General features: G+C 42.7%; 2 protein-coding genes across 3 annotated transcripts in view; one reads left to right on the top strand and one right to left on the bottom strand.

The window, feature by feature from the left end:
• tacc1 (transforming, acidic coiled-coil containing protein 1) overlaps window positions 1-27,251 on the bottom strand; it is a 94,693-nt gene that overhangs the window by 57,745 nt on the left and 9,697 nt on the right. The window lies entirely within an intron of this gene.
• aggf1 (angiogenic factor with G patch and FHA domains 1) overlaps window positions 3,653-27,251 on the top strand; it is a 33,284-nt gene continuing 9,685 nt past the window's right edge. The window contains exons 1-11 of one of the 2 annotated variants that reach the window (XM_072912650.1): window positions 3,653-3,781; window positions 3,866-3,930; window positions 9,346-9,537; window positions 15,758-15,857; window positions 15,942-16,156; window positions 19,155-19,286; window positions 19,368-19,547; window positions 19,719-19,788; window positions 25,185-25,287; window positions 25,379-25,430; window positions 25,501-25,602. In XM_072912650.1, coding sequence (XP_072768751.1) covers window positions 9,352-9,537; window positions 15,758-15,857; window positions 15,942-16,156; window positions 19,155-19,286; window positions 19,368-19,547; window positions 19,719-19,788; window positions 25,185-25,287; window positions 25,379-25,430; window positions 25,501-25,602 — 1,140 coding nt within the window. In that variant the 5' untranslated portion in view covers window positions 3,653-3,781; window positions 3,866-3,930; window positions 9,346-9,351. Of the gene's footprint in view, window positions 3,782-3,865; window positions 3,931-9,345; window positions 9,538-15,757; window positions 15,858-15,941; window positions 16,157-19,154; window positions 19,287-19,367; window positions 19,548-19,718; window positions 19,789-24,531; window positions 24,926-25,184; window positions 25,288-25,378; window positions 25,431-25,500; window positions 25,603-27,251 lie in introns of both variants that reach the window. The other variant, XM_061932789.1, reaches the window with a different exon arrangement.

Here is a 27,251-nt window from a genome sequence, read left to right on the forward strand (position 1 = left end):
TTGGCAGACCGGGGTGGTGGTTCCTCTCTTTAAGAAGGGGAACCGGAGGGTGTGTTCTAACTATCGTGGGATCACACTCCTCAGCCTTCCTGGTAAGGTCTATTCAGGTGTACTGGAGAGGAGGCTACGCCGGATAGTCGAACCTCGGATTCAGGAGGAACAGTGTGGTTTTCGTCCTGGTCGTGGAACTGTGGACCAGCTCTATACTCTCGGCAGGGTCCTTGAGGGTGCATGGGAGTTTGCCCAACCAGTCTACATGTGCTTTGTGGACTTGGAGAAGGCATTCGACCGTGTACCCCGGGAAGTCCTGTGGGGAGTGCTCAGAGAGTATGGGGTAACGGACTGTCTTATTGTGGCAGTTCGCTCCCTGTATGATCAGTGTCAGAGCTTGGTCCGCATTGCCGGTAGTAAGTCGGACACGTTTCCAGTGAGGGTTGGACTCCGCCAAGGCTGCCCTTTGTCACCGATTCTGTTCATAACCTTTATGGACAGAATTTCTAGGCGCAGTCAAGGCGTTGAGGGGATCTGGTTTGGTGGCTGCAGGATTAGGTCTCTGCTTTTTGCAGATGATGTGGTCCTGATGGCTTCCTCCGGCCAAGATCTTCAGCTCTCACAGGATCGGTTCGCAGCCGAGTGTGAAGCGACTGGGATGGGAATCAGCACCTCCAAGTCCGAGTCCATGGTTCTCTCCCGGAAAAGGGTGGAGTGCCATCTCCGGGTTGGGGAGGAGATCTTGCCCCAAGTGGAGGAGTTCAAGTACCTTGGAGTCTTGTTCACGAGTGGGGGAAGAGTGGATCGTGAGATCGACAGGCGGATCGGTGCGGCGTCTTCAGTAATGCGGACGCTGTATCGATCCGTTGTGGTGAAGAAGGAGCTGAGCCGGAAGGCAAAGCTCTCGATTTACCGGTCGATCTACGTTCCCATCCTCACCTATGGTCATGAGCTTTGGGTCATGACCGAAAGGACAAGATCACGGGTACAAGCGGCCGAAATGAGTTTCCTCCGCCGAGTGGCGGGGCTCTCCCTTAGAGATAGGGTGAGAAGCTCTGTCATTCGGGGGGAGCTCAAAGTAAAGCCGCTGCTCCTCCACATCGAGAGGAGCCAGATGAGGTGGTTCTGGCATCTGGTCAGGATGCCACCCGAACGCCTCCCTAGGGAGGTGTTTCGGGCACGTCCGACCGGTAGGAGGCCACGGGGAAGACCCAGTACACGCTGGGAAGACTATCTCTCCCGGCTGGCCTGGGAACGCCTCGGGATCCCCCAGGAAGAGCTGGACGAAGTGGCTGGGGAGAGGGAAGTCTGGGCTTCCCTGCTTAGGCTGCTGCCCCCGCGACCCGACCTCGGATAAGCGGAAGAAGATGGATGGATGGATGGACATTAAAAACATATTCTTGAATAAAAAAGAAAGTAAAACAATGTAAAAACAGTTACATAGAAACTAGTAATTAATAAAAATAAACAGCACGCAAAATCATGTGTGCTTACGGACTGTATCCCTGCAGACTGTATTGATATATATTGATATATAATGTAGGAACCACAATATTAATAACAGAAAGAAACAACCCTTTTGTGTGAATGAGTGTAAATGGGGGAGGGAGGTTTTTTGGGTTAGTGCACTAATTGTAAGTGTATCTTTTGTGTTTTATGTTGATTTAATAAAAAATAAAAAATAAATTAAAAAAAGATACCGTAAATTAAAAAAAACGAAACTAAACTGTTGGGTTTATGTTGTGTTACTGTGCGGATGTTCTCCCGAAATGTGTTTGTCATTCTTGTTTTGTGTGGATTCACAGTGTGGTGTATATTTCTAACAGTGTTGAAGTTGTTTATACGGCCACCCTCAGTGTAACCTGTATCGCTGTTGATCAAGTATGCGTTACATTCACGTGTGTGTGCGTTAGAGATGCGCGGATAGGCAATTATTTCATCCGCAACCGCATCAGAAAGTCGTCAACCATCCGCAATCCACCCGATCTAGCATTTGATCAGAACTGCATCCGCCCGCACTCGCCCGTTGTTATATATCTAATATAGACGATGCAAGGCATTAGTGAGGTTATAAAGCTTTTGCCTGTTAAAGAAAGGAGACTGATCCAATGCAGCAGAGACATTCGCGTGCCACGCTGTCACGACCCAGACGCACACCAGTGCGCAATCATATGGGAGCCGCGCTGAGCGCACCTCCAAGCGCGTCTCGCTGCCGGCGACGGCCGGGTATATGGGCCCGACGCTCCAGCGCCATCCATTTTCAGGGCTAGTTGATTCGGCAGGTGGGTTGTTACACACTCCTTAGCGGGTTCCAACTTCCATGGCCACCGTCCTGCTGTCTATATCAACCAGGGTGAGCCCCACCCCTTTCGTGAGCGCACTGCGCGCGGAGTGACCCCTGTTACGAGCCCCCGGCCACGGGGGTGGCGGGCAGGTAAGCTGCTTACCTGCTGCGCGTGACGCCGGCCGCGGCGAAGGCGGACGAGGCGGGGTGTCGGTGCGGTGGGCGCGGTGGTGACCCTGGACGTGCGTCGGGCCCTTCTCGCGGATCGCCTCAGCTACGGCTCCCGGTGGGGCCCTCTCGGGGGAAGGGGCCTCGGTCCCGGACCCCGGCGAGGCGTCCCTTCTCCGCTCCGTAAAAGTGTCCATCTCTTCTTTTTTTTTTCTTCTGTTGTGGCATATGCTGCAGGTGCCTGCTCGTTTTTTGTATGTGGGTAACAACATTTAACTATGTATATATATTTCCTAATTGGTTTAACTGCCACCCGCCTGAATCTATTTAAAATCTCTTTTTTTTTTATTCCAACCACCCGACCCGACCCGATCCGCGGATAAAATCTAATTTTTTTTAATTTCATCCGCCCGATCCGCGGATAATCCGCGGACTCCGCGGTTGTGCCCGCAAACCGCGCATCTCTAGTGTGCGTACAGATGCCGCACATATCTTGTGACTGGGCCGGCACGTTGTTAGAATGGATGAAAAGCAGACGTGACGACAGCTCGTAGAGGACGTTAAAGGCAGTGCCTTTAAGGCACGTCCCCAAGACTGTGGTCTGGGTGGACTACGAGATATGATGACTTTGTTCGATAATGAAGGTTGCCTCAGCTCAAAGCCTGAGCCCCGACATTAATGAAGTAGCATCCAAGAAAAGATGGCAGGTATCTGGCTTGGGCACATCAGATTAGATCAGTGTGTTGCAAACTGAGCAGTTTAAAGTCCTCAATGGTTGGTTTATTCATGGTTATTTTATTTTCAAAGGTATTAGCCTTAATGTTGATATTTACCTCAGAAGGCTGCAAATAGAAAAGAGACATTCAATTTTTATTTAAATTGTATTTGATATGCCATTGTTATTTTTTAATTATTATTTGAAACTCGATTTTGCATGTCACTATAAATGTATATAAGCCTTGCTTGTTCAATATTCAATGCAAAACTTGTTTGGGTCCCTATTAAAAGGTTAATTTGTTCAACCTTGGCCCGCGGCTTTGTTCAGTTTAAAATGTTGTATTTGAGTTTGACACCCCTGCTCTAAAAGAAATGGCGAGTGCAAGCACATTTTATAATAAATAACTTTAACTTTAAAGTTATAATTTATCATTTAACTTTAAAGTTAAACCAGACCAGTCCTCGGGTAGTATTAGTTTGCTCAGTAGATGGCGATAAAGGGCGTTTCAGCGCGAACACCGGAAGTCCGCCAACCCAGAAGAAGAAGTGCTTCCGCCCGGAGTCACTTTGATGTTAGTTAATGGCGGTCGGTTGTGTGTCAACGTCTTCACGGTTTTAACTGTAACTGTCTAATTGTCATCAAACATGTACTCCAATGTGCTGGAAATACGGAGCAGTTACAAGATATTTATGTTCAACTTTCAGGTCGGGTCTTGTGCCGAGGTGAATGGACATTTACGCTTTAAGACGCGGCGAAAAGGAAGGAAAAGGTGAGACTTGTCTTTTGTAACGAGGAGTGCTTAGCAGTGTTGGCGCTCAAAATCTTTAAAATGGGGTCCCAGGGGCCTTAACAAGTCATAAAAACGGGGCCCCACACTTAATATTTGGGGTCCCACTTTTTGGTAAGCGTTTTGAAAACAAATGATACATTAGACTGACCATAATGTGAAATCCCAAAAAGAGGACACATATATGCGTGCCAAGGCCGGGACCAGAGGTGGGTAGAGTAGCCAGAAATTGTACTCAAGTAAGAGTACTGTTACTTTAGAGATTTATTACTCAAGTAAAAGTAAGGAGTAGTCACCTAAATATTTACTTGAGTAAAAGTAAAAAGTATGTTGTGAAAAAACTACTCAAGTACTGAGTAACTGATGAGTAACATACACACACATATATATATATATCATATATATATATATATATATATATATACATACATACATATATACACACACACACATATATATATATATTGATATATACAGTATATAATTTATATTTATTTATTTTGCCATTTTTGTTTACATGTTAAAGGTGTTTTAATGAATATACATGCATGTTTAACACATATAGATTCCTTTCTTTCATGAAGACAAGAATATAAGTTGGTGTATTACCTGATTCTGATGACTTGCATTGATTGGAATCAGACAGTTGTGCTGATAACATCCACGTTTTCAAATGGAGGAGAAAAAAGTTCCTCCTTTCTGTCTAATACCACATGAAAGTGGTTGGTTTTTGGCATCTTATTTGTCCAGCTTCCATATTCGTTTTTATACACTTTACAAGAAATACATTGGCGGCAAACTCCGTAGCTTGCGAGCTTGTTTGCGCTGGCTTTCGGAGACTCTTATTTTGAAAGCGCAGGCGCGATGGAGCGGCACTTTTATTGTGAAGACAGGAACTGTGCAGTCAGTCTTTAGGCTTTTGACGGGATGTACGGTTGAAATAAAAAAGTATCTTTTTTCCTTCACACTTTTGATTGATTGATTGAAACTTTTATTAGTAGATTGCACAGTACAGTACATATTTCGTACAATTGACCACTAAATGGTAACACCCCAATAAGTTTTTCAACTTGTTTAAGTCAGGTCATGTGACCACTGGCTCTGTTTGATTGGTCCAACGTCACCAGTGACTGCATCTGATTGGTGGAACGGAGTGAACGTCACCAGTGACTGTTTTTGTTGAAACGCAGGCACTATGAAAGTCTGTCTGACAGACCAAAACAAACAAAGCGTGCATTAACAGATCGATAAAAATTAGTAGCGAGTAGCGAGCTGAATGTAGATAAAAGTAGCATTTCTTCTCTATGAATATACTCAAGTAAAAGTATGTTGCATTAAAACTACTCTTAGAAGTACAATTTATCCAAAAAGTTACTCAAGTAGATGTAACGGAGTAAATGTAGCGCGCTACTACCCACCTCTGGCCGGGACTAAGTGAAAATTTGCCAATGATACTCGAACTTTGCTTTATAAATAATATATTTATTTAAATAAAGTATTTTCCTCCTCCGTTGAGAGCAGTGTTGGCGCTAGGAATTTTCAAAATGGGGTACATCAAGTCATAAAAATAGGGTCCCACAGTAAATTTTTGGGGTCCCACTTCTTTATAAGTGTTTTGAAAAAAAAAAAGGATAAAATTAAGGCATTATCTTGTTATATCTCACAATATATATTGTGTTTTGGAAAAAGGTTGTCATAAACGTTACTTAATTCGTTAAAAAAAATAATGCAAAAGAAAATACAGTTGTATGCATATGTAAATGTATTCAGTTATAAACATTCATTCACTTTCTTCTCTCCTTCATGGATCTAGTGATGGGTTGATGAGGCCTCATGAAGCGTGTCGACACATTGCAAAACTGTATTGATACTGTGTCGATACTGTGTCACTAAATACTGACATCTGCTGGACATTAAAAATCCCTACAGGCAACCTATGGACCGACTCAACTGACACTGATTTTATGACCTAGTACAGTGGTTCTCAAATGGGGGTACGCGAACCCCTGGGGGTACTTGAAGGTATGCCAAGGGGTACGCGAGATTTTTAAAAAACTATTCTAAAAATAGCAACAATTCAAAAATCCTTTATGAATATATTTATTGAATAATACTTCAACAAAATATGAATGTAAGTTCCTAAACTCAGTGAAGCACAAGCTCAGGTTTGTCACTAAAATGTCTGTCAAAAAGAAGTGTGAAAAGAAATGCAACAATGCAATATTCAGTGTTGACAGCTAGATTTTTTGTGGACATGTTCCATAAATATTGATGTTTTTGTGAAGAAATGTTTAGAATTAAGTTGATGAATCCAGATGGATCTCTAATACAATCCCCAAAGAGGGCACTTTAAGTTGATGATTACTTCTATGTGTAGAAATCTTTATTTATAATTGAATCACTTGTTTATTTTTCAACAAGTTTTTAGTTATTTTTATGTCTTTTTTTCCAAATAGTTCAAGAAAGACCACTACAAATGAGCAATATTTTGCACTGTTATACAATTTAATAAATCAGAAACTGATGACATAGTGCTGTATTTTACTTCTTTATCTTTTTTTTTTTCAACCAAAAATGCTTTGCTCTGATTAGGGGGTACTTGAATTTTAAAAAAAAATCACAGGGGGTACATTGCTGAAAAAAGGTTGAGAACCACTGCCCTAGTATATACAATAATATAAACCAAGTCATTGTATTTCATTTAGGATTATTTCATAACTTCATTTAAATAAAAATATATTTTTTGTCTTTTTTAGATACAGTCAATAAATAATGTGAACATGTATCATAACATGGAAATCTAAGAGAACGTGTTGTGAATGAGGATGCTTGTGGACCTGGAAATTATTATATATTTTTTTTTTACACATTTTTATTAAAAAAAAAAACAGTTTTTCCAACGTATTCAATTTTAGACGCTTTCTCTTCTTAGTTATTATTTCTCCGGCTGTAGAAAAGACCCGCTTACAGGGCACAGAGGAGGCGTCAATGCGACACAGTTCGCGTATCGGTCACGTGACCAAAACAGCTCATGATCGGTCACGTGACTTTCTAAAAGCGGTACGCGCACCGACACAGGGTTTCGCTCTATGAGCTCGACGCATGCGCCGATGCATCGGTGTTGCCGGACCCATCAATACATGGATCTAAACTTTACCGCTGCTGGTAGTTTTTTCTATGTTTTTATTTAATAAGCGAAGGGAATAAGCGGTAGAAAATGGATGGATGAAAGTTGTAGGTGTATTTATTTCTGTATAAAAGTGTAAAAAGTGTTTTGCTTGCGGTCATGAAATGATGATAATGGTGTGCCAGGGCATACATACATTTTATATTTAACGCTTAAATCTCTGGAGTCTACATCAACTTCAGATCTATCCCTCATTTCAAAATGTTTGTTTTTTTTATGTTGTTTTTTTGTTTGTTTGTTTTCCCCCCTTTTTTGTCAAACAAAACTATGTTTTTAATGGCAAACACACAAAATATGCAAAATCTTCCCCCAAAAATATTTTTCTTAGTGTAATATTTGATGTGAAGTAATGGGAACCTTGGATAGGTCAATAATTCATAATAACATTGATTTTGATTCAATATTATGTTTTGAGCAATGACAGTTTGAAAGAAAAACAGCTTTGTTTTATATTTTCCGCACTATAAGGCGCACCTTCAATGAATGGCCTATTTTAAAACTTTGTTCATATATAAGGCGCACCGCATTATAAGGTGCATAGAATAGACGCTACAGTAGAGGCTGGGGTTGCGAGACCTGTTGTGGCTCAATATTGGTCCATATATAAGGCGCACCGGACTATAAGGCGCACTGTCAGCTTTTGAGAAAATTGGAGGTTTTTAGGTGCGCCTTATAGTGCGGAAAATACCGTATTTTCCGCACTATAAGGCACACCTAAAAACCTCCAATTTTGCAACTTTTTCTAAATTACATTATAAGGCGCACTGTCAGCTTTTGAGAAAATTGGAGGTTTTTAGGTGCATTTTATAGTGCAGAAAATACGTTTTTTAGGTGCACCTTATAGTGCGGAAAATACGGTATTTTCCGCACTATAAGGCGCACCTAAAAACCTCCAATTTTGCAACTTTTTCTAAATTACATTATAAGGCGCACTGTCAGCTTTTGAGAAAATTAGAGGTTTTTAGGTGCGTTTTATAGTGCAGAAAATACGTTTTTTTAGGTGCACCTTATAGTGCGGAAAATACCGTATTTTCCGCACTATAAGGTGCACCTAAAAACCTCCAATTTTGCAACTTTTTCTAAATTACATTATAAGGCGCACTGTCAGCTTTTGAGAAAATTGGAGGTTTTTAGGTGCGTTTTATAGTGCAGAAAATACGTTTTTTAGGTGCACCTTATAGTGCGGAAAATACCGTATTTTCCGCACTATAAGGCACACCTAAAAACCTCCAATTTTGCAACTTTTTCTAAATTACATTATAAGGCGCACTGTCAGCTTTTGAGAAAATTGGAGGTTTTTAGGTGCGTTTTATAGTGCAGAAAATACGTTTTTTAGGTGCACCTTATAGTGCGGAAAATACGGTATTTTCCGCACTATAAGGTGCACCTAAAAACCTCAAATTTTCTCAAAAGCTGACAGTGCGCCTTATAATCCGGTGCGCCTTATATATGGACCGATATTGAGCCACAACATGTTTCGCAACTACGGGATGCATAACGTAACACCAGCCTCTACTGTGCAATGACAGTTTGAAAGACAAAAAAAACAGCTTTGTTTTTTTTAGTCAACATTGCAACTTTTTCTAAATTACATTTCACCTTTAAGCTTTTTTATTTCACTTTTGTTATGTTTTTGTTTATTTTAATAGTATTTTTAGAATGTGCCGTGGGCCTTTAAAACATTAGCTGTGGGCTGCAAATGGCACACTTTTGACTGATAACTCTCTCTCTCTCTCTGTCTCTGCCCCTCCCTCACCAATGCTGCTGCTCGAACAATTTGTTTTGTTTTCAACCCCTTCTTAACCCTGAACGTACATTGAAAATACACGCAACCCTAACTCAAAATGCCGGACATTTGAGGCATTTAAGAAACTCCGCCCTGACAGCTCCGCAAAAGAAGACATGTCCGGTGAAAAGAGGACGTATGGTCAGTCTATCGTAGCCCATTAGCTGCTAGCCTGCCGTGTGTTGTGCCTCGGTGTGCGTTGTTTACACAACGTGCGTTACGCTACTTAATATGTCCGTGTGGAAACTCGCTGGGTACACCTCCGAACCGAACCGGAACCCCCGTACAGAAACGGTTCAATACAAATACACGTACCGTTACACCCCTACTACTATCACATTTCTTCTCCCAAGTAATACTAACCCCGCTCTTAATGAATCATTTAGTCACGTGCACGGTGCAAACCTGGTCCTTTTCTTGTCAGTTGAGAATGCAGGGCGAGAACGGCGAAAAGGACTGCGGGTGTGAGGTGACCGAGCTCCGTCTTAAAGTGGAGGCGTTAAAAGACGAGCTGAAGGAGTGCAAGACGGAGCTGTCCAAGTTGCAGAAGCAGCTGAGCCACTCCGAGGGACTACAGAGGAGCACAGAGAGCTACAATGAAGACTTGAGGAAACAGGTCTGAGTGGATAATATTTCTATTTTTGTGTGTGAGATGGAAGTAGTGTTGCTGTGCGATAGTACGTTGAGGAAACCACACTTTTAGAGTCGAGTTGGACAAAAAATTGACACAATAAGCTATTAATTATATCAGTTTAAAATACAGTTACCGGTACTGTGAATGTAGTTTGCATTGCTACAAAACTGCACTGTATGTATTATACTGATATTTGAGTGCAAGTTTCAATCACAACAATGGACCAAATACTAAATTCATGGTCCATAATAATGTCATTAAGAACAGCATTACACCGTCCCTTCCAGGATTCCGCATTATTTCAATCGCGCCAATTTTGCACGGTCTACATTGTCTGCAACTTCCCTGCACATTTTGGTCAATCTGCGTCATTTTCGGCAAACAAATTTCTCTATATATCTAGTCGGAACTAGATATAGTCCGACTAGATATAGTTGGACTCACTTCGACGCACAGCAAGGGCTCTGGAACCAGTTCTCTCGAGAGGGGCTGGACTCTCTTCCACTCTGTCGTTGCCGGCAGTGAGAGGCGACGGGCTGGGGTGGCAATTCTTGTTTCCCCCCGGCTCAGAGCCTGTACATTGGAGTTCAACCCGGTGGACGAGAGGGTAGCTTCCCTTCGCCTTCGGGTGGGGGAACGGGTCCTGACTGTGGTTTGCGCTTACGCGCCAAACCGCAGCTCAGAGTACCCACCCTTTTTGGATTCACTCGAGGGAGTACTTGAGAGTGCTCCCCCGGGTGATTCCCTCGTTCTACTGGGGGACTTCAATGCTCATGTTGGCAGCGACAGGGAAACCTGGAGAGGCGTGATTGGGAAGAATGGCTGCCCGGATCTGAACCCGAGCGGTGTTTTGTTATTGGACTTTTGTGCCCGTCACAGATTGTCCATAACGAACACCATGTTCAAACATAAGGGTGTCCATATGTGCACTTGGCACCAGGACACCCTAGGCCGCAGTTCCATGATCGACTTTGTAGTTGTGTCATCGGATTTGCGGCCTCATGTTTTGGACACTCGGGTGAAGAGAGGGGCGGAGCTTTCTACCGATCACCACCTGGTGGTGAGTTGGCTGCGATGGTGGGGGAGGATGCCGGACAGACCTGGCAGGCCCAAACGCATTGTGAGGGTTTGCTGGGAACGCCTGGCAGAGTCTCCTGTCAGAGAGAGTTTCAATTCCCACCTCCGGAAGAACTTTGAACATGTCACGAGGGAGGTGCTGGACATTGAGTCCGAATGGACCATGTTCCGCGCCTCTATTGTCGGGGCGGCTGATTGGAGCTGTGGCCGCAAGGTAGTTGGTGCTTGTCGTGGCGGTAATCCTAGAACCCGTTGGTGGACACCGGCGGTGAGGGATGCCGTCAAGCTGAAGAAGGAGTCCTATCGGGTTCTTTTGGCTCATAGGACTCCCGAGGCAGCGGACAGGTACCGACAGGCCAAGCGGTGTGCGGCTTCAGCGGTCGCAGAGGCAAAAACTCGGACATGGGAGGAGTTCGGTGAGGCCATGGAAAACGACTTCCGGACGGCTTCGAAGCAATTCTGGACCACCATCCGCCGCCTCAGGAAGGGGAAGCAGTGCACTATCAACACCGTGTATGGCGAGGATGGTGTTCTGCTGACCTCGACTGCGGATGTTGTGGATCGGTGGAGGGAATACTTCGAAGACCTCCTCAATCCCACCAACACGTCTTCCTATGAGGAAGCAGTGCCTGGGGAGTCTGTGGTGGGCTCTCCTATTTCTGGGGCTGAGGTTGCTGAGGTAGTTAAAAAGCTCCTCGGTGGCAAGGCTCCGGGGGTGGATGAGATCCGCCCGGAGTTCCTTAAGGCTCTGGATGCTGTGGGGCTGTCTTGGTTGACAAGACTCTGCAGCATCGCGTGGACATCGGGGGCGGTACCACTGGATTGGCAGACCGGGGTGGTGGTTCCTCTCTTTAAGAAGGGGAACCGGAGGGTGTGTTCTAACTATCGTGGGATCACACTCCTCAGCCTTCCCGGTAAGGTCTATTCAGGTGTACTGGAGAGGAGGCTACGCCGGATAGTCGAACCTCGGATTCAGGAGGAACTGTGTGGTTTTCGTCCTGGTCGTGGAACTGTGGACCAGCTCTATACTCTCGGCAGGGTCCTTGAGGGTGCATGGGAGTTTGCCCAACCAGTCTACATGTGTTTTGTGGACTTGGAGAAGGCATTCGACCGTGTCCCTCGGGAGGTCCTGTGGGGAGTGCTCAGAGAGTATGCGGTATCGGACTGTCTGATTGTGGCAGTCCGCTCCCTGTATGATCAGTGCCAGAGCTTGGTCCGCATTGCCGGTAGTAAGTCGGACACGTTTCCAGTGAGGGTTGGACTCCGCCAAGGCTGCCCTTTGTCACCGATTCTATTCATAACTTTTATGGACAGAATTTCTAGGCGCAGTCAAGGCGTTGAGGGGATCTGGTTTGGTGGCTGCAGGATTAGGTCTCTGCTTTTTGCAGATGATGTGGTCCTGATGGCTTCATCTGGCCAGGATCTTCAGCTCTCGCTGGATCGGTTCGCAGCCGAGTGTGAAGCGACTGGGATGGGAATCAGCACCTCCAAGTCCGAGTCCATGGTTCTTGCCCGGAAATGGGAGACCCTGCCCCAAGTGGAGGAGTTTAGTACCTCGGAGTCTTGTTCACGAGTGAGGGAAGAGTGGATCGTGAGATCGACAGGCGGATCGGTGCGGCGTCTTCAGTAATGCGGACGCTGTATCGATCCGTTGTGGTGAAGAAGGAGCTGAGCCGGAAGGCAAAGCTCTCAATTTACCGGTCGATCTACGTTCCCATCCTCACCTATGGTCATGAGCTTTGGGTCATGACCGAAAGGACAAGATCACGGGTACAAGCGGCCGAAATGAGTTTCCTCCGCCGGGTGGCGGGGCTCTCCCTTAGAGATAGGGTGAGAAGCTCTGTCATCCGGGGGGAGCTCAAAGTAAAGCCGCTGCTCCTCCACATCGAGAGGAGCCAGATGAGGTGGTTCGGGCATCTGGTCAGGATGCCACCCGATCGCCTCCCTCGGGAGGTGTTTAGGGCACGTCCGACCGGTAGGAGGCCACGGGGAAGACCCAGGACACTTTGGGAAGACTATGTCTCCCGGCTGGCCTGGGAACGCCTCGGGATCCCCCGGGAGGAGCTGGACGAAGTGACTGGGGAGAGGGAAGTCTGGGCTTCCCTGCTTAGGCTGCTGCCCCCGCGACCCGACCTCGGATAAGCGGAAGAAGATGGATGGATGGATGGAAATATATATATATATATATATATATATATATATATATATATATGAAATACTTGACTTGGTGAATTCTAGCTGTAAATATACTCCTCCCCTCTTAACCACGCCCCCACCCCAACCACGCCCCCTGCACCCACCCCCCACCTCCCGAAATTGGAGGTCTCAAGGTTGGCAAGTATGAATCTGCGTCATTTTCGGTAAACAAATTTCTCTATAAGCGGCGCTCAAATGCACAAGTCAACTTTCTAATCCAAACTTATGTTTGTAGATGAAGCAGGGACAATAATTTGTAACAGTACACCAACTTTTTTGCTCAAACTGCCCAATTGTCGTACTCCTGCACAGCTCAGGTGTACTTTCCAATTCCTGTTTACGGCCTTAAGCCTTCTGGGAAACGTAGTGTACTAAAGTTTTGCAAAACACCGGCGTGTCACTTCCTAGTTTTCATGTTTTTATATATTTAATTAATCTTTTACTTATCCAGGGTAAGGCAATTTAGAATAGATTTTTATTTCCAATGCTGACCTAACAAAGAGGCAGCATTCAATGTGACTGAAAAGTTGAAGTATGATGATAATCTTCTATCTCATTTACCAACAAAATGATTGCACTCGGTCGCCCTCAACAGATCAAAAATGCTCTTAATATGCGTGGGGAATGATGTGGAACATAAAATAATGTTTGCTTACCTGCCAACTACTCCGGTTTTCCCGTAATTAGTACGGTTTTCATCAACCTATTCCGGGTTACGGTTGCAGTGTTAAAAAATACGGTTTTTCATTCATTAAAAAAAAAAATGTTTAAGTTTTATTCACGAAATCGCGTAACAACAATGACAATCGACACTGCTTCCCGTAACTTCCTATCGAGCCATTCCGAATGCCATGCGCGAGGCTATTTATAGCACCGCTGCCAAGCACGAGGCACCTGTTGCCCATTGTTTCCAAGCGAGCGAACGATCATGGAATCAGCCGGAGAAAAATCGCAAACGAGTCTTAAACCGAAAAGAAAACTGCAGTCATTCCGTGAAGAATATTCAAAAGCCTATCCGGGAATAATTATCCGTTCCAAAAAGGGTGAAAACTACGCGAATTGCACCTTGTGCAGACAAGATTTTTCGATCGGACACGGAGGAATTAGCGATGTAAAAGACCACGTTGGGACAAAAAACCACAAGTCTAATGCCGTTGCTAAATTTGGATTTTAGCCACAAAAAGGTAATGACACCAATGTTATCTATTGGAATTGTTTAGTACTGTTATACTGTTAAAAGTGTTTATACTATTTATGCTTTCAAGTCCAAGTTGAAGAAATCTTGTTAAATGTTGACAGCATAACTACCAAAATACAGAAGTATGTCCTTAATATTTTTGCAGTGCTATTTCTGTTGAAAAGTTCAAATGATTACATTAGAGATGTGATGTGCCACTTTTCAAGTGTCTGATGGCTTAAATTAATTTTCATTAATTTTTCATATTTTGAATTCTTTTGAAAGGCTTACAAAAAAACTACATTTGAATTGTAATTCCATGCTATTGACAGGACTATTAATTTTAATGAAGTTAGCTTACCATGTTTACAGTATGATAATTGTGATAGAAATGTGAATTTTAGGCACAGAATATTTTTTACAATTGAACAAGGCAGTAGATTATACAAGCTTGGACAGAAAGTTAATAATGACACCAATTTTTTTTTTTTATGGAATTGTTTAGTACTGTTTTACCATTTGTTTACTGTAAAAAGTGTTTATACTGTTTATACTTTCAATTAACAAATTGAAGTCTTGTGAAAGGTTGACAGGATAACTGGCATTAACTGTCAAAATAATTTCAAACTATTGAAGTTAGCTTACAGAATAAACATGTCAATCAACCCATATGATTTTTGCTGTAATATTTTTGTTTTGAAAAGTCACTGTGACTGATAGAAAAGTGATGGTTTTAGCAACATTTTAACCTGTCTGAATGCAATCAATCATTTTAGGTTTTTCTGATTTCAAAAGTTGGCAGGTATGTGTTTGAGATAAATACTTTTCAAGCGTAAAACTTACATAGAGAATGTCTGCAATTTGTGGACGACAGAGCAAACAGATCTCAAAGTGCTAATAAGTTAAAGTTAACAACAGGGTGGAGGAGACAAAAAAATAAAAAATCAAGGTTAGAAATAATAATAGTAATATTAATCATATGCCTTTCTGGAAAAAAAAAGGTTTTCAGGACTATTTTTTTCCAGTTAGCTATTAGCGGGGCTATACTGATTTCTTTGAATATCTTAGGTATTGCACAATGAAACGGTATCTTTATGATCAGTTTAATTTAAAAGACAATTTCATACAAGCTGAGAGTGTCCCCGCTCCATTTGTCCATCAGTTTTGGGGGTCGTTGGCCTTGAAAACGATGAAGACCCCTGATCTAATGTCTTAGTATTAGGTATAAAACGAGTAAAACATCAACACAGCATTTGTTTTACCATTTTTGTTGAAATACTTAGATTTTTGAGGTTCAGGTTAGAATGAACTCCTAAAACATTGATGACAAATTCATAAAATCACGAGTTGATTCAGTTTTATTGAAAAGAAAACATGCCTCAAAACATCGCAATTTGTGCGACAATTTTCTGAAAAAGCCGCTGCGAATTCAGGCATTTTAGGCCGTGACGGGCACCAAAAAAAGCCTGCGAAATCCTGGAGGGACTGATCAGCCTACTCAGTGGCCTAGTGGTTAGAGTGTCCGCCCTGAGATCGGTAGGTTGTGAGTTCAAATCCCGGCCGAGTCATACCAAAGACTATAAAAATGGGACCCATTACCTCCCTGCTTGGCACTCAGCATCAAAGGTTGGAATTGGGGGTTAAATCACCAAAAAAATTATTGTTGTGTGACAATCATTGGTACTTTAACTTTACTTTAATAGTGAATCTAATACATGCATGTGTTTCACTTGCAAAACCTCCGTGTTCCAGGTCGACCAACTGAGCGCAGAGATTCACCAGTGGAAGAAAAAAAGCAAAGATAAAGTCCACACTGAAACTCAGACAGAAGACTATGTTTGGACTGAAACAGGTGTGCTTCTTTTTACAGCGGTGTTTAGTTGTCTGTCTCGGTCAGTGGTCTCAAACGTCGTCGTTTATTTTATTTTTTTTCCAGATTATTACAACTATTACTATGGGGACTACCATCAGAATCCCGAGGCTGCGAACTCGCAGGAAAGTCAGGAGGTCATCCCGGCCGTCGATACAGCCGCTGCAGGTGAAGCTGAAGCTGCAGCTGAAGTTCCAGCAGAAGTTCCAGCAACGGCGGAACAGGCAGCGACTGTTGACGTGTCGGCACCACCTGACAGCAACGTGGTAGTCACAGCAGAGGTGTGTTTTCACAGCACCACTTAATACTACTGCAGACTATTACAAACCCTGTTTCCATATGAGTTGGGAAATTGTGTTAGATGTAAATATAAACGGAATACAATGATTTGTAAATCCTTTTCAACCCATATTCAATTGAATGCACTACAAAGACAACATATTTGATGTTCAAACTCATAAACTTTTTTTTTTTTTTCAAATAATAATTGACTTAGAATTTCATGGCTGCAACACGTGCCAAAGTAGTTGGGAAAGGGCATGTTCACCACTGTGTTACATGGCCTTTCCTTTTAACAACACTCAGGGAACTGAGGAGACACATTTTTTAAGCTTCTTAGGTGGAATTCTTTCCCATTCTTGCTTGATGTACAGCTTAAGTTGTTCAACAGTCCGGGGGTCTCCGTTGTGCTATTTTAGGCTTCATAATGCACCACACATTTTCAATGGGAGACAGGTCTGGACTACAGGCAGGCCAGTCTAGTACCCGCACTCTTTTACTATGAAGCCACGTTGATGTAACACGTGGCTTGGCATTGTCTTGCTGAAATAAGCAGGGGCGTCCATGGTAACATTGCTTGGATGGCAACATATGTTGCTCCAAAACCTGTATGTACCGTATTTTCCGCACCATAAGCCGCCCCGTGTTATAAGCCGCGCCTTCAATGAACGGCATATTTCAAAACTTTGTCCACCTATAAGCCGCCCCGCCCCGCCCCGTGTTATAAGCCGCATCTAACTGCGCTACAGGGAATGTCAAAAAAACAGTCAGATAGGTCAGTTAAACTTTAATAATATATTAAAAACCAGCGTTCTAACAACTCTGTTCACTCCCAAAATGTACGGTAATGTGCAAATGTGCAATCACAAACATAGTAAAATTCAAAATAGTGCAGAGCAATAGCAATAACTTAATGTTGCTCGAACGTTAATGTCACAACACACAAAATAAACATAACACTCACTTTCTGAAGTTATTCTTCATTCATAAATCCCTCGAATTCTTCTCCTACGGTGTCCGAATTAAAAAGTTGGGCGAATACGGGATCCAAAATGGCCGGCTCCGTCTCGTCGAAGTCATCAGAGTCAGTGTCGCTGTTGTTTTTCCAGCAGTTCCGTGAATCCTGCCTTCCGGAAAGCTCGGACCACAGTTGAGACCGAAATATCCGCCCAGGCATTTACGATCCACTGGCAGATGTTGGCGTATGTCGTCCGGCGCTGTCTCCCTGTCTTAGTGAATGTGTGTTCGCCTTCGGTCATCCATTGTTCCCACGCCGTTCGCAGTCATGCTTTAAATGCCCTGTTGACACCAATATCGAGCGGTTAGAGTTCTTTGGTTAATCCACCCGGAATGACGGCGAGTGTTGTATTTGTGTGCTTCACTTGTTTTTTGACACCATTTGTGATGTGGGCGCGCATGGAGTCGTATATCAACATGGACGGAGCTGCGTGAAAAAAGCCACCTGGCCTCTTCGCGTAAACTTCCCTTAACCACTCGCTCATCTTTTCTTCATCCATCCATCCCTTCGAGTTAGCTTTTATGATGACGCCGGCTGGAAAGTTCTCTTTTGGCAAGGTCTTCCTTTTGAATATCACCATGGGTGGAAGTTTCTGGCCATTAGCATGGCAAGCTAGAACCACAGTGTGTCGCTTAGTAGGAGCCATTTTGTGGTCTTTACAGATGTAAACACACAAAGGAAATGAAACGTAATACCCGCGCGCTTCTTCTTCTATGGGGGCGGGTGCTTACCTTGGCGGTTGCTTACCGTAGAAGAAGAAGCACTTCCTCTTCTACGGGGAAAAAAGATGGCGGCTGTTTACCGTAGTTGCGAGACCTAAACTTTATGAAAATGAATCTTAATATTAATCCATATATAAAGCGCACCGGGCTATAAGCCGCACTGTCAGCTTTTGAGTAAATTTGTAGTTTTTAGGTGCGGCTAATAGTGCGGAAAATACGGTACCTTTCAGCATTAATGGCGCCTTCACAGATGTGTAAGTTACCCATGTCTTGGGCACTAATACACCCCCATACCATCACAGATGCTGGCTTTTCAACTTTGCGCCTATAACAATCCGGATGGTTCTTTTCCTCTTTGGTCCGGAGGACACGACGTCCACAGTTTCCAAAAACAATTTGAAATGTGGCCTCGTCAGACCACAGAACACTTTTCCACTTTGTATCAGTCCATCTTAGATGAGCTCAGGCCCAGCGAAGCCGACGGCGTTTCTGGGTGTTGTTGATAAACGGTTTTCGCCATGCATAGGAGAGTTTTAACTTGCACTTACAGATGTAGCGACCAACTGTAGTTACTGGCAGTGGGTTTCTGAAGTGTTCCTGAGCCCATGTGGTGATATCTTTTACACACCGATGTCGCTGGTTGATGCAGTACAGCCTGAGGGATCGAAGGTCACGGGCTTAGCTGCTTACATGCAGTGATTTCTCCAGATTCTCTGAACCCTTTGATGATATTACGGACCGTAGATGGTGAAATCCCTAAATTCCTTGCAATAGCTGGTTGAGAAAGGTTTTTCTTAAACTGTTCAACAATTTGCTCACGCACTTGTTGACAAAGTGGTGACCCTCGCCCCATCCTTGTTTGTGAATGACTGAGCATTTCATGGAATCTACTTTTATACCCAATCATGGCACCCACCTGTTCCCAATTTGCCTGTTCACCTGTGGGATGTTCCAAATAAGTCTTTGATGAGCATTCCTCAACTTTATCAGTATTTATTGCCACCTTTCCCAACTTCTTTGTCACGTGTTGCTGGCATCAAATTCTAAAGTTAATGATTATTTGCAAAAAAAAAAAAAAAGTTTATCAGTTTGAACATCAAATATGTTGTCTTTGTAGCATATTCAACTGAATATGGGTTGAAAATGATTTGCAAATCATTGTATTCCGTTTATATTTACATCTAACACAATTTCCCAACTCATATGGAAACAACAGTCTTTTGTGTTTACACATGGTTAACATACATCTTGTGTCCCCAGGAGGGTGACGCCGGGTCCATTGCTGACATGTTGAGGGCCACTGCTGAGCAGGCGATGACACAGACCGGCTTTGTCTTTGACGAGACGTCTGGGATGTACTATGACCACAGCACCGGCTTCTACTACGACTCGGTCCGTCGGCGTTTTCTCTCCTGTCTTTTCCAGACCCGTTACGCCACTCATCCGGTCCTGCTTGACTTTTCTCCTCCTCAGGTCACCCAGCTGTACTACGACAACAACACGGGCATTTACTACTACTGTGATGCAGAAAGCGGACGCTACCAGTTTCATTCCAAGATTGAGGTTGCTGCTGTGCAAGAAGATAGTGCCGCTGACAAGAAAGGGAGATGGTTCAAGAGGGGGTTGAAGAAAACGTCACTACACAGCGATAAGGTAAGTTACAGGTGGACCTATTGTTCGATCAATTGCATATACTCTGTGGTTGACTGCTGGCTTTTGAGGGATCGTTTACATCCTTATGGTCTTAGTCTTCAAATGCCCGCGGTCTCCCCCGTCTATCAAAATGTGAGGCGAGCTGACTAAAAAACTATTCCTCCGACCCAGGTGCACGAGCTGACTAACTCGTTGGCTAGCATGAAGATTTGCTCAAACTGGAACACTGCTCGCAAAAGAGGTACGCCTTTTTCATAGCAACACTAGTATCAGGGTTCTAGTAACCTATTCTAACAAGGCGTTCCTCAAACTCACAGGGTTTGATTCAATCACATACCTGCCAACTACTCCGGTTTTCCCGTAATTAGTACGGTTTTCATCAACCTATTCCGGGTTACGGTTGCAGTGATAAAAAATACGGTTTTTCATTAATTAAATATTCTTTTTTTTTTAAAGTTTTATTCACGAAATCGCGTAACAACAATGACAATCGACACTGCTTCCCGTAACTTCCTATCGAGCCATTCCGAATGCCATGCGCGAGGCTATTTATAGCACCGCTGCCAAGCACGAGTTTCCAAACGAGCGAACGATCATGGAATCAGCCGGAGAAAAATCGCAAACGAGTCTTAAACCGAAAAGAAAACTGCAGTCATTCCGTGAAGAATATTCAAAAGCCTATCCAGGAATAATTATCCGTTCCAAAAAGGGTGAAAACTACGCGAATTGCACCTTGTGCAGACAAGATTTTTCGATCGGACACGGAGGAATTAGCGATGTAAAAGACCACGTTGGGACAAAAAAACACAAGTCTAATGCCGTTGCTAGCGATACAAGTGGAAAACTTTCAACGTTTTTCGTCGCCCAAACAGATTCTTTGCCGAAGTTTTATTTACGGAGGCAATAATTGAGCATGGACTAGAATAAATTTGGATTTTAGCCACAAAAAGGTAATGACACCAATGTTATCTATTGGAATTGTTTAGTACTGTTATACTGTTAAAAGTGTTTATACTATTTATGCTTTCAAGTCCAAGTTGAAGAAATCTTGTTAAATGTTGACAGCATAACTACCAAAATACAGAAGTATGTCCTTAATATTTTTGCAGTGCTATTCCTGTTGAAAAGTTAAAATGATTACATAAGAGATGTGATGTGCCACTTTTCAAGTGTCTGATGGCTTAAATTAATTTTCATTAATTTTTCATATTTTGAATTCTTTTGAAAGGCTTACAAAAAAACTACATTTGAATTGTAATTCCATGCTATTGACAGGACTATTAATTTTAATGAAGTTAGCTTACCATGTTTACAGTATGATAATTGTGATAGAAATGTAAATTTTAGGCACAGAATATTTTTTACAATTGAACAAGGCAGTAGATTATACAAGCTTGGACAGAAAGTTAATAATGACACCAATTTTTTTTTTAATGGAATTGTTTAGTACTGTTTTACCATTTGTTTACTGTAAAAAGTGTTTATACTGTTTATACTTTCAATTAACAAATTGAAGTCTTGTGAAAGGTTGACAGGATAACTGGCATTAACTGTCAAAATAATTTCAAACTATTGAAGTTAGCTTACAGAATAAACATGTCAATCAACCCATATGATTTTTGCTGTAATATTTTTGTTTTGAAAAGTCACTGTGACTGATAGAAAAGTGATGGTTTTAGCAACATTTTAACCTGTCTGAATGCTAATAATCATTTTGCGTCGGCCTGAACCCCCCACCAGGACTTTGTCCTGGACCTACCGGGGCCTGCGGCCCCTGGACCCTGGCTACTAGGTTTTTCTGATTTCAAAAGTTGGCAGGTATGCAATCATGGTTAACATCATCACATAGAATATCAATACGCAACATAACACACATGAATTCATTGCGACTAGAAAACTATTTGGCAATAAATAGTTTTACTCATCCAATCTAATCCTCAGTAAAAACTAACCATACAGGAACTAGTTAGCAAGTAAAATTATTGAGGTAAAAATCCAAATTATGCCCCGAAATAAATAAATAAATGTCTTATCTTTCTATGACGACGTTTACACTGCAGGCCAAAATGGACCAAAGCAGATTTTTTGTGAATCTGATTTTTTTCCCAGCTGACTGTTTACATTACAAGTAAAGTGCGATCTTTATTAAACTTCAGTGTAAGTGCATACGGTTCGATAAAGTGAAAACAAAGGAAGTTGACCGGATTCTATAAATGAACAAGGAAGTAACTACTACTACAAAATAAAATAAAAGTCACCACACCTTAAAAAATTGTTGTTTTTTTTATGTGAAAATTAATTCATGTGATATAATGTATGATGGATATACAGTATATAGTGTAATATATTTGGGAGGGTCGTAATCTTTTTATGGCTGTTAAGTACAGTTAACACTGACGTCAGCATGGATCTACGTTAGCTTTGTTTTTTACTCACTTACGTAAACAACTTACGCAATGTACGTAACATGTAAGCAAATACGCCGCAGCGTCAATTACGGTCCTACATTACCTGGGACGGTATAGCTCGGTTGGTAGAGTGGCTGTGCCAGCAACTTGAGGGTTCCTGGTTCGATCCCCGCTTCCGCCATTTTAGTCACTGCCGTTGTGTCCTTGGGCAAGACACTTTACCCACCCGCTCCCAGTGCCACCCACACTGGTTTAAATGTAACTTAGATATTGGGTTTCACTATGTAAAGCGCTTTGAGTCACTAGAGAAAAGCGCTATATAAATATAATTCCCTTCCCCCCTACAACAATCACTATTTATTTGGAATCAAAATATATAATCATATATTACATACAGCTTATATTTGCACATTGACTAGTGATGCACCCAAAATTCGGCCACCGAAAAAAGAATTTGCTCACCGAAACCGAATGTTGTCATGACATATATACCTACTCAGTGGCCTAGTGGTTAGAGTGTCCGCCCTGAGATCGGTAGGTTGTGAGTTCAAATCCCGGCCGAGTCATACCAAAGACTATAAAAATGGGACCCATTACCTCCCTGCTTGGCACTCAGCATCAAGGGTTGGAATTGGGGGTTAAATCACCAAAATGATTCCCGGGCGCGGCCACCGCTGCTGCCCACTGCTCCCCTCACCTCCCAGGGGGTGATCAAGGGTGATGGGTCAAATGCAGAGAATAATCTCGCCACACCTAGTGTGTGTGTGACAATCATTGGTACTTTAACTTTTAACTTTAACATATCCCTTGCCGCTGGTAAGCTGCGCCTTTCCCCGCCCGCGCCCAAAGATGACGTAAAAAAAATCGCAATCAGATCACATTTCCGTTTAGACCGAAGTCACATCTGAAAAAATCTGATTCCAATCGGATTCCTACTACCTCCTGATGCTGCCCAAATCTGATGCAAAAAGATCACAGTTGGAGCGTATAGACTGGCAAAAAAAATCTGATCTGCGTCACTTTAGGGGGGAAAAAAATCAACTTTGGTGTGCAGTGTAAACGGGCTATCACTGTTATTATTCCTTAAAAAATATGCATCATGTTAGGTGACGATTCTTGACAAAGCCATGGAGCTGTGGGGAAAATATGTTGCTTTATTTATTCCATGGCTCCCCCTACAGGTGCAGTGTAATTTAATATTATTTTAGTTTAATCTATTACGTGTATGTATGTATATATATATATATATATATATATATATATATATATATATATATATATATATATATATATATACATTAGAGATGCGCGGATAGGCAATTATTTCATCCGCAACCGCATCACAAAAGTCGTCAACCATCCGGCATCCACCCGAACTAACATTTAATCAAAACCGCACCCGCTCGTTGTTATATATCTAATATAGACGATGCAAGGCATTAGTGAGGTTATAAAGCTTTTGCCTGTTAAAGAAAGAAGACTGATCCAATGCAGCAGAGACATTCAATGCGTGCCACGCTGTCACGGCCCAGACGCACACCAGTGCGCAATCATCTGGGAGCCGCGCTGAGCGCACCTCCAAGCGCGCTCGCGCAACTCAAACTGCTGCAGGCAGCTGCGTTCACACATGCATCTGTAAGCCTTGTTTTAACATCCTGTGGCACTCTTCTGGGATCACGGCGGACGAAACTGCTCATGCTCAGGGTGTTTGTGGAGGTTCGGGGTTTTGCACAAATGCGATGCACCATGTTAGATGTCCCGGTTTTGTGACTGTCGTAGACATAAACCGCGTCGCAGCTCTTGCAAATCACGTAGCCAGCATTACTATCATCCTGATTTACAACCTCATAAAAACGAGTCCACGCTGAACTTTTCTGGCCTTTTTTGCCCCTGGTCTTTAGTATTCCCTTTTTTAGTTTGTCGCGTACCACGTCTGCTGCCGGCGTTGCCATCTCTTTTTTTTTTTTTCTTCTGTTGTGGCATATGCTGCAGGTGCCTGCTCGTTTTTCGTATGTGGGTAACAACATTTAACTATGTATATATATTTCCGAATTGGTTTAACTGCCACCCGCCTGAATCTATTTAAAATCTAATTTTTTTTTATTTCAACCGCCCGACCCGACCCGCGGATAAAATAAAAAATTTTTTTATTTCAACCGCCCGACCCGCGGATAATCCGCGGACTCCGCGGTTGTGTCCGCAAACCGCGCGCATCTCTAATATACATACATACACACACAAACACACAAAACGAAGAGCTGGTAACCAAACAAGGAAGCCAAAGAAAGGCATTTTAGACCCCCAACACAAATCATCATCATTTATTGAAATAAACATCCTTGCATTTTAACATGCGACAATGTTTGCTCAAGCACTGCACATTTCTAGTGCAATCAACCATGCCTTTTCTTCTGTGAGAACCTCCGTCTTCACTCGTTTAATGGGAGACCGTGGTGAGCTGCATTTGAAGGCTGAAACTAAACTCCCCAAATCACTTGGGATCTCCAAAGCCAGCCGTCCCACTGTCCGTTAATGTCGCCCGAGGTTTATTCTCACCGCTCACTGTCCGATAACAGGAGTTCTTATTTGATGATGTCAAGATGGAAGACAACGACCAGCACGCGACCAAGCGCAGATCTAGACAAAGATCTCGTAGTCCCGAGCTGTCTCCGCGAGAAAGAGACTCCAAGCGGCAGGGCGACAGAGACCGGTCCTCGTCGAAGAGAAAGAAGCGCAAAAGTTCAAACCACGACGAGAAGAGAAAATCAAAGAAGAAGAAGAAGAGATCCAAGTCGCGACAGAAGGACCGTGGTTCGGGGACTCAGAGCGAGGGTAACAGTGAGCCAGAGGAGGGGGAGCTGACAGAGTCTGAGAAGGAGCACTGGGAGTCTCCTGTCTCCAGGTCTCCTTCTGCCAGCTCCCCTTGCAACCACAGCCCACAGTCTGAGATGGAGACTCAGTGCCGGCCAGGTGAGCAGCAACCACTGGCATCAGCTCATGTTCACCAGTTAGTTGGTGAGGGAAGGGCAAATATATTATTGGTGGTGCAGTTATTTAACCTGCAAGTAACATTGGAGTGTACTCTTTTTGATATAAGCTCAGTTTGTGTGGTTCTACAAGTGTTTTTTGGTAACAACAGTATTGTGTTCTTTTTAGTAGTTTTGTCTGCTCTGTCAAAGGCCATCATTGTATCGCACTTCTTGACCTCTCATTACTCTCACTATCCCAGAACTCTGGCCGCCTTGTGTGAGAGTGACTGTGGTCCGGTCTCCAGTGCTGCAGGTCGGCACCTTATTCATCATCACGGCCGACTCTGCAGCCACCATCGGCAGGTGTGCATGCTTTTTCTTTGCTTTAAAAGACTCCACGTCAAGCCCTAAAGAGGTTTTTAATTGAGAATTGAAATGTCTCTGTGTGTTGCAGAGAGAAAGACATGGACCATGCAATCCGGATAGCAGAAATGGGAGTGAGCAAGGTATGATTGAATGGCAGTAGGATTACTCACACGTACAGATGGTGTTTTGACTCTTTTTGATGGGTTGTAGTTCCATGCTGAGGTCTACTTTGACCAGCAACAGCAGAGCTACATGCTGGTGGATCAGGGGAGTCAGAATGGAACGGTCATCAACGGCAACAGAATCTTACAGGTGCACATTTTGTCAAACTCTTGTTTTTTTTTGTTTTTTAGGGCGACCAGATTTAATGCAATAAATCATGCATGCAGTTATTCACAAAGAATAATCGCATTAATCAAATTTACGCAGGTTAATCACGTAATTTATTTTGAGTGCTTATGCTCATTTACCTTAACCATGCATGGTTACCTGAAAGGCGGCGTGGGTTGTTAGACGGTCAGGGATCAGGTAAATGCATACGTGAGCAGACTCCCACTGGTGTGCCTGCTTAGGCTTGGGCCGATAATCAATTAGTCAACTAAACAAACGATAAATGAAAATAAACTCAAGTTTGCTGGCATCTACAGTACAAATTACAATTTTTCTGTGTCTTTTTGACACTTACATCCGGTGCCCCCCTCCACACCCTGGATTATAAATAATGTAAATAATTCAATGTGATTATCTTGTGTGATGACTGTATTATGATGATAGTATATATCTGATAGTATATATCTGTATCTTGAATCAATTTAAGTGAACCCCGACCTAAGCAAGTTGAAAAACATATTTTGGTGTTACCATTTAGTGGTCAATTGTACGGAATATGTACTTCACTGTGCAACCTACTAATAAAAGTCTCAATCAATCAATCAAAACACATAGAATCATCATACTGCTGTGATTATATGCATCAAGTGTTCATTCAAGGCTAAGGCAAAATATCGAGATATATATTGTGTATCGCAATATGGCCTTAAAATATCGCAATATTAAAAAAAGGCCATATCGCCCAGCCCTAGTTCAATGATGCCATTTCTGTTTGTCATGTATAATTTTGTCTATTTTGTGTTTATCCTTGAATAAACAGGTCAGTTTCTTGTTACCAACGATTGTGTATTATTCAAACTCCCCTAATTCAGCTTGCTAGTTGTTATCAAGAGTACTAAAACCCTTTTCAACATGATTCTGACAACTAAGTAGGCTAAATAACTTTAAACTTTAATACATGCTCGGATAGGCCAGTATCGGTCAGTATCGGTATTGGTCAGTATCGGATCGGAAGTGCAAAAACAATATCGGTATCGGATCGGAAGTGCAAAAACCTGGATCGGGACATCCCTAATTTACATACCTTAATTGTTTCCTAACATTGCCTGTAGAATGGCTGATCAAACAAAAGTCATTTCATCCTTTATGAAATGAATAAGATCTTCTCCTTTTTCAATAAGGTTTAAGAGGTTTTTAAGATTCTTCTTTCTTGTACTTTGTAAACACTTTGAGTTTGAACGGTTTCTTAAAGTGGATAATTTTTTAGTACATGGTTTGATTTCTGTGCTTAATCCATTCCATGATTTAGCCGTTTGCGAATAAATATCCACAGATTACCCGCACATATGTATAAGCCGCAGGGTTCAAAGCTTGCAGTTTACAGTCCGGATAATACGGTAATTAAAAACACTTGGCCTTCCAATTACAATGACAAAGAATATTAATAAATATAATAGATTGCGTTTAAAAAGGGTTACTTGCATGATTACATTAATGCTTGATTTGGTCTCAAAATAATGCTGATAATTGAATAATTTATCGGCAAAAATGTCTAGGTCAATATATCGTCTAGCAAAATTTGTTGTCGACCCAGGCCTTTGCAAATTTCTCCTCAAAATACCCCCTGACAG

This window comes from Nerophis lumbriciformis, linkage group LG38 (genome assembly GCF_033978685.3).
Source record: "Nerophis lumbriciformis linkage group LG38, RoL_Nlum_v2.1, whole genome shotgun sequence".
In the NCBI taxonomy this organism is placed as follows: domain Eukaryota; kingdom Metazoa; phylum Chordata; class Actinopteri; order Syngnathiformes; family Syngnathidae; genus Nerophis; species Nerophis lumbriciformis.